At 44.1% G+C, this 11,746-nt stretch overlaps 1 protein-coding gene across 1 annotated transcript in view; it reads right to left on the reverse strand.

The window, feature by feature from the left end:
* TAPX (thylakoidal ascorbate peroxidase) overlaps positions 1-10,767 on the reverse strand; it is a 48,016-nt gene extending 37,249 nt beyond the window's left edge. Inside the window, exons 1-9 of the mRNA XM_087684351.1 lie at positions 10,435-10,767; positions 9,732-9,887; positions 9,486-9,606; positions 9,295-9,395; positions 9,081-9,168; positions 8,860-8,927; positions 8,695-8,781; positions 7,357-7,431; positions 7,186-7,263 (exon numbers count right to left, since the gene is read on the reverse strand). Coding sequence (XP_087540477.1) covers positions 7,186-7,263; positions 7,357-7,431; positions 8,695-8,781; positions 8,860-8,927; positions 9,081-9,168; positions 9,295-9,395; positions 9,486-9,606; positions 9,732-9,887; positions 10,435-10,605 — 945 coding nt within the window. The 5' untranslated portion in view covers positions 10,606-10,767. The remainder of the gene's footprint in view (positions 1-7,185; positions 7,264-7,356; positions 7,432-8,694; positions 8,782-8,859; positions 8,928-9,080; positions 9,169-9,294; positions 9,396-9,485; positions 9,607-9,731; positions 9,888-10,434) is intronic.
* Between the last annotated feature and the right edge of the window lie 979 nt (positions 10,768-11,746).

Below are 11,746 nucleotides of genomic sequence, written 5' to 3' on the forward strand. Positions count from 1 at the left end.
CATGGACAAAAGCATCGCACCCAAAGATGCGAAAATGGGACACGAAAGGCTTCTTGCCAAAGAAAGCCTCATATGGAGTCATGTCCTGTAACGCCGAAGTCGGAGAGCGGTTGCGTATATGCACCGCTGTAGCCACTGCCTCACCCCAAAGGAAATGAGGAAGACTCCTATGCTCCAGCATAGATCGGGCCATCTCAATCATGGTCCGATTCGCACGCTCCACCACACCATTCTCTGATGGTGTGTTCGGATGGGATTACTCCACCCGAATACCATGATCCCTGCAAAACTGAGAGAAAAGATGAGAAGTAAACTCTCCACCGTGATCAGCTCGAACACCACGAACCTTGGAAGTGGTTTGGGTCTCCACAAACACCTGCCACTCACAGAAACGGGAGTACGCCTCGCTCTTGTACTCCAAGAAATAAGGCCACACATAACGACAAAAGTCGTCCACAATCAGCATCAAATACTTGGCCTTCCCAAGGGAGGCCATGCCCATAGGTCCGCAAAGGTCGGTATGAACCAACTCAAGCGGAGAAGTAGCCCGCCTAGAAGCAACCTGCGGGTGAGGCTGCCGGTGCTGCTTGCCCCGCAAGCAGCTAGGGCATAATGTGTGAAGAGGAGGGAAATCATGAAGTCCCTCCACCATCTTCCTCCTAGAAGCCCGGCGAAGTGAATCAAGGTTCAAATGACCATATCGAGCATGCCAAAGCAGCCCAAGCTCATGGAAAGTCCGCGCAGCCAAGGCTATGAGCGTATAAAGCCCACCCTCCTGTGTACCTGTCCAAAGAGCATCACCTGTAGAAGCATCCTCCACGGTGACTGCATCCTGAGTAAAAATGACCCGGGTACCCAACTGAGTAAGACCATGCACAGATAATAGGTTAAAGCCCAGATCAGGGACATAGAGAACTTTGGCGGAGAAAAACCGCCTGTCAGAAAACATAGGTAAAGTCCCCACTCCGCGAACAGGAACTGTAGAATTGTCACCAATGGTGACTGTACCCCCTCGGGAACGAAGATCCTAAAGCCAATCCTGACGTAAGGTCATATGTGAAGATGCTCCACTGTCGACGAGCCAAGGCTTCTCCTGTGTGGTAGAAGCTAGGGCAGTGTCTTCCTCAACAAAGAGATGCACAAATGCAAATTCTATTGTGGCTGGGGCCGCCTTCGAGTCCTTCTCCTTAGGCTTCAAATGGGAGTACTTCTGCCAATACTTCTCCTCGGGATAAGTGCCCTTCCCACAATGAGGACACTTGGGCTTCTTCTCCTTCGCATCCTTCTTGTCCTCCTCCTTCTTATCCTTGGCCTTCTCCTTCTTTTGTTTCTTCTTCTTGCCGCCACCTGTGCCAGCCGTAAATGCCTTGGTGGAGCCACTGGCTCCACCTCTTTGAGTCACTCGTCATGCTCCAAGACAAGCGGAGAAAGCTCCTCCCATAGGAGAGTCTCACGGGTCCTCGAAGTGATGAGGTTGGTGTAGAAAACATCATAACGGGGTGATTGATGGCAGCTGAGTCAACAGAATCATCGCCATATCCTCAGACGATATCAGACGACCAAGAGAGGCTAGCTCGCCTCGCATGTCCTCCATCTTCGTGATGTGCTCCTTCATGGAAGAAGAACCATCAAGACTGAGCATCCGCAACTTCTTCTCCAGGGAAATCTTGTGGGCAAATGTCTTGTGCTGATACAAAGACGCAAGCTTTGTCCATACTTCCGCCGCAGTCTTTAACTTGTGAACATGTACAAGAACAGAATCATGGAGACTCATAAAAAGAAAGGAACGGGCTCGAGAGTTGAGCCTATCCCATAAGGCTGTACGGTCCATAGAGGTGCCATCGGACGAATCCACGGGGGGTCGGTCGATGGGCGAAGAAACAAGCTCCCAAAGGTCAAAGGTATCAAGGATGCAAGCCATCTTGCATGACCATAGGGAGTAGTTGGAACCATCCAACTTGTCTTCCTTTGGAAAGGAAGGGAGAATCGGCACTTGGATAGAGGGAATCAAGGAAGGCATCCGCACATCTGATGCAGTCTTCACAGAAGAAACCTTCGCAGTAGATGGAACCCTCTGAGATGCATGGACTGAAGAAGGACGAGTGCGAGGAGGGTCTTCCCGATGTCGAACTTCACGATAGTCCCGCCTCCGCTCAGAGGAATGATGAGAGAGAAGCTCATCCTCTGAGTCTTCAAAGCCTGAAAACTGGTAAGACATCTTCCAATCTGCAAAATACCAAAGAAAGTTGTGCCGCTGTCGAAATAGGACCAGCAATGTGGTCACCAATCACCAAGACGCAGGCAGAGAGTGCCTACAGACACCTGGATCTACAAAACGCAAAGAGATCTGATGTCGAACACCAGAAAAGAGACCACCAGCACCAGAAAACAGCCCGGACAGAGGTCGCCAGCAGGAAAGGAGCAGCCTGAGGTGAAAGCGACCTGCAGAGCAGCAAAACGCAGCCTGTAGGGAGGTCGCCCAGCAGCAGGAGAGGTCGCCTGGCAGCAAACGCAGGGTTGCTGCGTCACTGGATGACGTGGCAGCCCCTGTGGACAGCAAACGCAGGCTGTACAGCCTCCTGATGCAGTCGCCTGGCTGGGATGGACCTGTTGGCAGCCGCCTAAAGCAATCGCCTGGCTGTTGTGGATCTGTTGGCAGCAGCAGTAAGGTATTTCTCTCCTGAAGGTCGTCCTCTATGCTCTCATTCAGGCGATGATACCATGTGAGAGTGCGCAGCGGAAGAAGAACACGAACACAGAGGAGAGGAGAGAGAAAGCAGAGAATGAAGGAAGAATGTCTGCACTGACTGAGATGAATGCTGAATACACTGGAATGGACAGAACAGTCCCTGCACGCTGCCCGGAGCGTCAGTGAGGGAACCAGGACAGACTGGAGGCAGAGGCAGCACCAATGCCGGAGAAGGAGACAGAGGGAGCAGTGCTGTAACTGCAGAGTACTAGTGCTGGACTCACTGGGGGGGCTGCTATAAATAGCCCCCAGCCAGCAAACTAGCCGACCAGCCAAACTGGCCGACCTGGCCAGATTTGGCCGACCAGCCAGATCTGGCCGACTATGGCCAGATCTGGCCGACTGCCCAAAATAATGGGCAGTCAGCCCAGAAACAGCCCAGTTTGGGCTGTAAAATGCCCAAGGCTGCATCCTGACTAAAGCAGCCATAAAAACACACTGACAGAGCTCCTCTGTCTCCTGTCAGACTCTGACAAGAGCTCACAACCAGGAGATGACAGACTGAGACTGAAGAAGAGCGGGCTAACAAAGAAATGCTCTAAACACAGAAAAACACAAAATCAATCATATGACAAAGCACAAACTAATAACACAAAATGCAATTAGATTTATGATAACTCAAAGACAATGAACACAACTCTTTAAGTTAGACTAATGCATTTATAGCTCGACATAGTATGCATTTCTTGGCATCTATCAATCTATACAACCCCTACAGGATGCGATCTATTCTATCAACCCCTGTCGACATTACATGATCCATTCCAACACAATTCAACATTCATCTTCTTCTTTAGTATTTTTGAGTTTCTTATCTCAATGTTTGTTATACACTCTGAGTTTTTCCCCGCAAACCCTATAGTTCTCAACATGGTATCGGAGCAAAGGTGCTTCAAAAACTAAAGAAAGATTGTGGAATCAATAATATTCTCAAATTCTAGATTATTAAATTCCGCTACATCATTAGAAGATACCATTATCTTCTTCTCCTTCCCACTATCCTTCTACAAATTTGACACACCGGTGCTATGGCTTCTCCAACGATAAAAGGATGGACCACTGGGTGCTTCTACTGTGGCAAAAATGGTCATTCCACAACAAATTGTCATCTTGACCTTTCCTTCCTCCCCCACCGAAATATATGCATCTATTAGCAAGATTGTCAGCTCGTGTATGTCTACACATACCTGTCAAGGCTAGACACATCGTCCTTATTTTAGGCATCAATGTTGTGATTTATTAGTGGCATTTTAGGTGTTTTATGCCAATCGGCCAGCATTTACTACTGGCTGACAAGTTATTATATTTGGCATATTTATTGCCTATTTATAGTGGGGATCCTCCTCAATCATCATTTCACTAGATGGACTTCCATTGGAGAGGGAAGCCAGTACTGGTGTCCATGCAGCCAATAGCTCGCTCTTGTATGCAATTGTCTCATGTTTGGTATATGGATTCCATTGCCCGAGCACATCTCTGAGTTCTCTTCTTTTGAAGCGTTCTTCTGTGTTCTCTCTTTCTTTCTCTTCTATCATATGTTCAACAGTATATTTCAGCACTTGTCTATGCTTCCATTGCTGCAACACTTCTGACATGGTATCAAATTGCAAGATCTAGGTTCCTACCACTGGCATTTCTGCTGATTTCAAGCCTTCACCTTCAATTTGCTGCTTAGGAGATAATCTACTACTGTCCACCAACCTCTTTGCTGCCTGCCCTACCTGCATTTGCTGCATTTAATGTAGGGTCAGCCTTCGTCTACCCCTTTAGGACCTGTGTTTTCACGCTATGCTGTCGTTTCTCCCCCTGGCTACTCCAATATAGCTGACAACTGCTCACTTTTTTATCAGCATATATGTGTATTCTGGTTCTTGTGCAGTGTGGCATCCTCTCTTTTCTTGCGGCTTTTGCTGCTTCCAATTTGACACTTGTGTCCTCAGCTTGAGAATATCGCATGTGAAATCTCTTATTATGTAGTCTTTGCTGCTTGGTTGGTTGTCTTCTCTCTCTATATACCTTCACTTTTCTCTCTTCTCTTCTTATCCTCTCCATATGTCTCTTCCGTGCACTTCTATAGATGATAAGTTACATGGACCTAACTATCTTACATGGAGTTTTGTCATGAAAGCCTGGTTTGAGAAAAAGTAATCATGGTATATTGTTTGTAGCAACTTCCACCATGTATGCACTGACCCTTTATAAACAACTTCGGCAAATGAAGTTTGAGTCTAAGGACTCCATTCGCTCATTTTTGCTCTGTGTTACAAAGGTACATGACCAACTTCATCACATGCAATATACCCTTCCAAAGGCACATCTCATGGGAATGGTACTCTACAAGCTCCCCCCAAAGTTTGATGGAGTGGCGAATGCTTTGAGGGCGCACACATCATCTACCCCTGTGAGCTTCACACATATGTCCTTGATGCTGCTTGAGCACGAGGTATCTTTGTATTTACAAGGAAGGCCTTCGCCTCATTATGGAGGCTTCAATGAGACTTTTACTGCTTCAGAGAGGGGTGACAAGAAGAAGTCGAAGGCCCAGTGTTATCATTGTGGTAAGAATAGCCATTTTGTAGAAAAACTACAAGGAGTTAGCAGCCTCACAGAAGAAGAAGGAGAAGAAAAAGAAGCGGGATGCGGACTCCTCCGCTAGTCATCCTCTTCCTCAAACTCCGACTCCGATTCAATCATTTTATATGTTTTAACAAAGGTGGGACCTTGCATTACAATTTTAGACTGTTTAGGTGCATGTCCACACTGGCAGCCTGTTATTTTAGGCTGTGCATTACAGTTTTCAGGCTGCCCACTTATTGTGTCTACACCATGATGCAAGTGATCTGGATTTTTCGGAATTTTCTGCTGGTGACCAACACAAAATGCTAGTCAATCAATTTTACTTCATATTTTTGCAACAGGTTGGCCAGTTTTGGTTGGGCCCCTCGCTTGGCTGGGCAATCATTCTCTCTTTCAGCATTTGCAGGTTCAGCACTCTCTCTGGCCTCCAGTAAACATTCTCAATCTCTGCTTTGTATTCAGCATTCTGTTCAGATAGGTGCAGTTCTTTCCTTCTATTTTATGTGTTTATATAAGTCTCTCTCTCCCCTTCTCTTTGTATTCGTGTTCTTCCATTGCGTGCTGTCACAACCAGCAAATGATAAATTGAGTGAAGCACTCGTGATCGCCCAACGCAGTAGGCCATGAGGTCGAAGAGTGATAGGCAGCTAGAGATGGGAAAAGTCTTGTTTTAAAGGCGGTTGTCAAACTCCCTAGTGCTAGATGCACACCATAGCTCACAAGGCAGAGGGGAAGCAATTCAAACTGGAAAAGGAGACATGAGGGACCCTAGAGCTCACACTGACATCACTGCCAACACATCAACAGCATCCCTACTCAAGCCAAGCATTCATGACTGCTATCCTCAAGCTTACGTGTTCCAACCACATGTATTCAACCACAACCAACACTTGGTCCTATAAGTTGTTACAAAATTATTTTGACAATCAACGAGTCAACTTTTAAGATGGTCATATACTTTGATAAAGGCATCATTTACTGCAACTAACTTCTCTCCTCTCTTACCATACATGTCATCAAGTTGACCCTACCCAAAGGCATTTACACACATACATGTATACATATATACATATATACATGGATATCCACATATATATATAATGTTATGTATATGTGACCACCACCATATACACCATGCTCACATCAATTCATCTTTATCATATTGGTTTTTCCTATCTATTGAGACCCTCTTTCTCTAAGTCCAAGTTGTCCTAGTAGGCACTTCAAAACACAAGGGAGTGTTAGGTTCCTCACTCATAACTAACTGAACTTATCAACATAAATTGCAATTCTTGGCACATTCATGCAAAGAGCCTAGTGCATTGACAATTTATGTCATTGGGATACTTCGACACCCATCTCAATGCCCCAACAGAACAAGGGGAGTTGGAATACCGAAAGGGATTGGGAAAATCCCATTGTACATCAACTTCTTCTTCAATTAAGTTAAAGAAATACCGAAAGGGGTGCTAGTTTTGGGGCCAGCAAGATGTCCATTGTCCAACATTGTGAGTTAAATTTGCATTTCTCAATTTTGTAATAAATATTGCTATTGTAACTAAGTTGTAATCAGGGAATTACCACCCATCCATAGAAGGAAGGCAGGTTTCAAATACCATGCATTGCCATTTCATATCATTCTTTATTTTTCACACTAACTACTGTCATACACTTTGAGCTTCACAACAAACTCTTCTAATGTCAGCTCCTGCATGTACGCTAAAACACGAATGTCAAAAGATAATGGAAATACATATTGTATGTGAAACGATAGCTGGCACGAAGCTTGCAGTTCAGAGTTGAAAATGTCAAATCACATCAAATATGGCTTAAAATGAAGTAAATCACTAGGTTCTTACCTGGAAACCTGGATCTTCAAACAGGACAGCATCAGTGGGTAGCACTAGCAAGTCCTCATCACGCTTTTCTTTTATATCCTATTGGCATGTAAAACTAAGAAAGTTTTATCAGACATGATTATGCTATCAAATTTAACAATTTTAAAGAACTGAAGTGGTCTTGTTCTGCACCTTGAAGTATGAATTATCAAACTTCAGCCACTGAACAGTCCATGACTGACCCCCTGGATTTCCTGGACCATCTTTCTGTCATGATAATAGATTTCATAAGAAAGGTAAACAAGATGTGCAGCCAAATGTTATTCCAACACAAACTTAAATCAGAAACAAAATTTGCTATGAGCTCACAACTTTGATTGATCGTAAACTTTCACGACAAGTGAAATCCTTACATAATTTCTTAACACACATGTGAAGCCACAGTAGACCCAAAAAACACCCAGGGGGGAATCCATGCTGATGAATTCCCATGGATAATCTCAAGTTGGTAGCATTTGTAATAAATCAAGGGTCTTTTGTCTGTCATTTTTCATTTCTCACAAAAGAAGCATTGATTCCACAAAGGTGTGGGAAACTCATTCCAACTGTACACCAAGACAGGATATGCTGGAGTCCTTCAAGGTGGTTAAGCCCACACTCCCTCACTCACATAAGGTGACTGATGGCATCTTTTTAGCACCTTCCTTTTCTCCAAACTTGCATGTGACCAGCTTGTGGGAAATTTACACAAACTGCTGCAAATCACAATCTCTTTTGTATATGTTCTGCATGTCTGAGGGATCACTGTCATGATTCAAATCTAAGAAATCTAGAAATTGCAACTGCATACCTTCTGTTTTTCAAGAGTATATATTTGTGGAGCATGAGACAACTAGAATCAACTAATACCATTTTCAGGTCTAAACAGCACCCAAAGGCTTGACAAGTCTAAGAGCACACACTTGAAATACAACAAAAGGCCAAGAGAGACATTATTTGGAGCACTCTTGACACTTTGGGTTTCAACCCATATATGAAGCTCATATACAAGATATTTTGTCAGATCATGTGAAATGTAGGTTGGCGCATCCTGAGGTCTAAGAGACTTTGAGTAGATGATTATATGGTGTCTTGGGATGAAATATACTTCCAAGGCTCAAGAGAGAAATCATCTCAATTTCTTCAGGGCCTAAAGCTGCCGAGGCACTGAGACTGCATGGAAACATGTCCAGAGTGGCTCCTCCAATTCATATGCAAACTGCACACAGTCACATCCATGCTTTTAAACCTATGTCTGTCAGGTTCTTTTGCCTCAATCAAGCCCACATTGAAACAGGGATTAAATTTGGAGCTCAGATCCACTCAATATTCTTAAAAACAAGTATCATGCCTGGAAGGAACATATTTACATCATTTCTGACAGCATGCCTTTCCACTTTGAATACATGAATTCAAACCTACACATGGCCTGGTGATACAATCAAAATAAAAACTAACAAGTTTTATTATTGTCTTGTTAAAAAAACTCACAGTGTACTTCGTCTCAGGTTTGCCCCAACCACTTCGATCAGGTCGAGATCTCCCCAAGGTGTGTGCCCCCGACAAGGCAACAATTTCCTGCATAGCAATCTCTAACCAATAAATAAGATATCATTAGAAGTCAAGCTCCAAGTAAGAATTTGAGTCCTGGTTTGCCTTGTCAGAAAGTCCCATCCGATAAAATACATTACGAAGGTGTTCTGCAGGTGAAGGAGGGCCTGCATCTGCAACATCAAAAACATGGAGAAGTATTTTTGGCATTGCTAATTACATATAAATGCTCAGGGTGACTGGGTGTGCATCTGTGGGAGCATGCGTGGGAGGGTAGAAAGGAAAGAAACCTCCACATAATCAAATCAATTTGCAAACCATCATACCTGGAAGGTTGCCCTCAGGTGGACATCCCTCTGGACCTGTTGTATCCACTCTCCCATATCGCATTGGAATTTTTGGGCCTCCAGCCTCCTGTTATTCTAAGCATTCAGTTGAATCAGCCTTAAGTTGTATGAAGTGAAAGAGACACAATAAAAAGTAATGTTTGAAACTTGCACTCATACGGTAGTGTAATGAACCTTCAGGATGATCTACAACCTCAATAGCTGTGGCACTTGCAAGTTGAAATAGGTCAGCCCAAGTAATATTGGGATACTTCTCCTTGATGGGATTAATAAGCTTGACAGCATTTTCAAGACCTTAGCCAAGAAAGTCAAAACAGGTTAGAATAACGTCTGATTGTTGATTCACAATCAATGAAATTAACGACATATGGCATAACACACTACCTGCATTAGCTGCATGGTTCAGTTCTATGTCATAACGCAGGCTCCCATTTGCACCACCCTGAGCCGGCCATTCCTGGATGTTCTTATCATATGTGCCTGCGTCATGCCAACCAAGGCGTATCTGCAGATAATGTGAAAAGATAGTTAAATCCAATGGTAAGGTGTTAAGAATTTTAATAAGGAGCACATTGATACAATGCATTCTAACAGAAACAGAAACATGTCAAGCAACATCACAGCACATGCCAAGATTGGATTGCAACATGTTTTCTTGATCAAGTCTTTGATATCCTCTTTAGCTTTCTTCAGCTGTTCTGGATCAGAGGCCAGGTTCCTGATGGCTATGCTAGCATGGTGGCCACATCCAATTCTCCGAAACCTTCTCTTCTTTGAGCTAAGGAGCTGGAAACAAAGTGTGTAAGAATTAGAGATTGAGCACTAAGTCACAGAAAGAGTATGCGCACAGCAATCATCAGCTTACAAGTGGTCTTGCTACAGTACTCACAGCATGATCAGCTTACAAGTGAACATACAAACACCTAAAAGAGCTCCCTCAAGTAACTAGCATAAATGTGTTCAGTCCCTGTTTGTTGAGCTTTGAAATGGAAAGTTGCATGTGGGAATCGCTGAGAGAGCCGGATGCGTGAAGCTCAAAAGTTCCATCAACAAACAGAAAATTAAATGCCTTTTCATTTGTGAGTGGATGATGCCTGACCAGCTTCTACGGGACTGCCGCTACTTGCTTGAAACGAATTTGAATCATCTCATTATGGTATCTACCTCTCTTCTGTTTGGCATTGCTGTAATAATTACCTTCTTCTAGTCGAAAACAGGTCTGAGATCGCTGCAATTTGTGTCGTCTTGTATGATTCATGTCTTTTCGAATCCTAAAGGAAGCTATGGAAGTGTAATCCGATCAAAACCTAGCTAAGGCAACAAAAATGCTTACCTTGTCTGAGAAAGTTCGTTTGAAGGAGGATGCGAGGTCGGAGGATATGGCTCTGAAGCCACGGGAACTGGTGACGGAAGGGCGGAGGGACGAGAGAGGTGCAGAGGAGGAAAAATGCTGAATGGAGCGACCGGACAAGGCGGCGGCGGTAGTGGTAGCAGCAGCCGCCATGGGAGCTCAATTTTCCTTTCCTTTTGTGATTGCCGTTCTTTCTATATCGTACGCATCACATAATATTTGGTTTCATCCAGCTACCTCATTCGTCCTGTCCTTCTCTCGCTTCCTCCCAAGCGTCGTCTATCCTCTTGCCAAGTAAGGGGGGGTACACACTGCCCCGGACGGCCTGGGCTCTGTCCTATCTCGCGTTTACACACTAAATTGCACGCAGGTTATAATAGGAAGGGTGGCCCAATGTTATACTTTTTAATGTATATAGCTTATCCTGTAGTTTGTTGGGCATGGACAATTTTCACGATGGGGGAGATCCCCCGCCCAAAAGTGTCCAGCGTCTGTGAATATCACGGCCTGTAAAAATATAACACGTCGTGGACAAACACTTTTTTTTGGCAAATTGGTCGTCCACACTGCTGTGTGTAACCGACCTAAGTCTTGCATGAGCTACTTTCACCGGCCCATACTTTATCACCTACTAGTCGACATGCCACACAAGTCAACTTCGCAAGTCAAGAGCTATGACACTTCACACAAGTCCAAAATCGACTCGTGCTAAGTTTCAAACATGAACTCAAACTTTGTACTTAATATGTGACATCACGTACTATGGTAAAAGGCCATGGTCCAACTACCATAGTATCTCAATTAGCAATTTCTACACCCATGAAACTTGTAGTTTTTGGCTATAAATAATTTATTTTCTTTGAAAAAACAAATGAGATTAAGCCATGTGTCCTTAACAAATCGCCAATCTTACAATGGTTAGACCCTTTAACACATCCCCATAGTTTTAGGGGATCACTAGAAAAAAACCAAGGTGAGAGAATCTTCGTTGCCACATCAGTGCCACTTATGAAAAGATTCACTTTCCCTTCACCATGAGTACTGTCAAAACTTGCAAAAGTCTTTTATGTGTGGTAGGCTAAGGGGACTAATAAAGCTGCAACCCCAATTGTGGTGATTTTTCATATCACACAATTACATAGCACATGGATCCATGTTTTGGCCTACACAAAATGATGTAGAGGTAAATCATAGGTCAGCAAAGGTCCAAAACTCACTACCCTCCTAGGACCCATCTATCCCTTTTTCTAGGCACCCAAATGCATCAGTTTGGTGAGCCTTTTTTGCGACATAT

This window comes from Lygodium microphyllum, chromosome 9 (genome assembly GCF_053477565.2).
Source record: "Lygodium microphyllum isolate KBCC chromosome 9, Lygodium_microphyllum_v1.1.10, whole genome shotgun sequence".
In the NCBI taxonomy this organism is placed as follows: domain Eukaryota; kingdom Viridiplantae; phylum Streptophyta; class Polypodiopsida; order Schizaeales; family Lygodiaceae; genus Lygodium; species Lygodium microphyllum.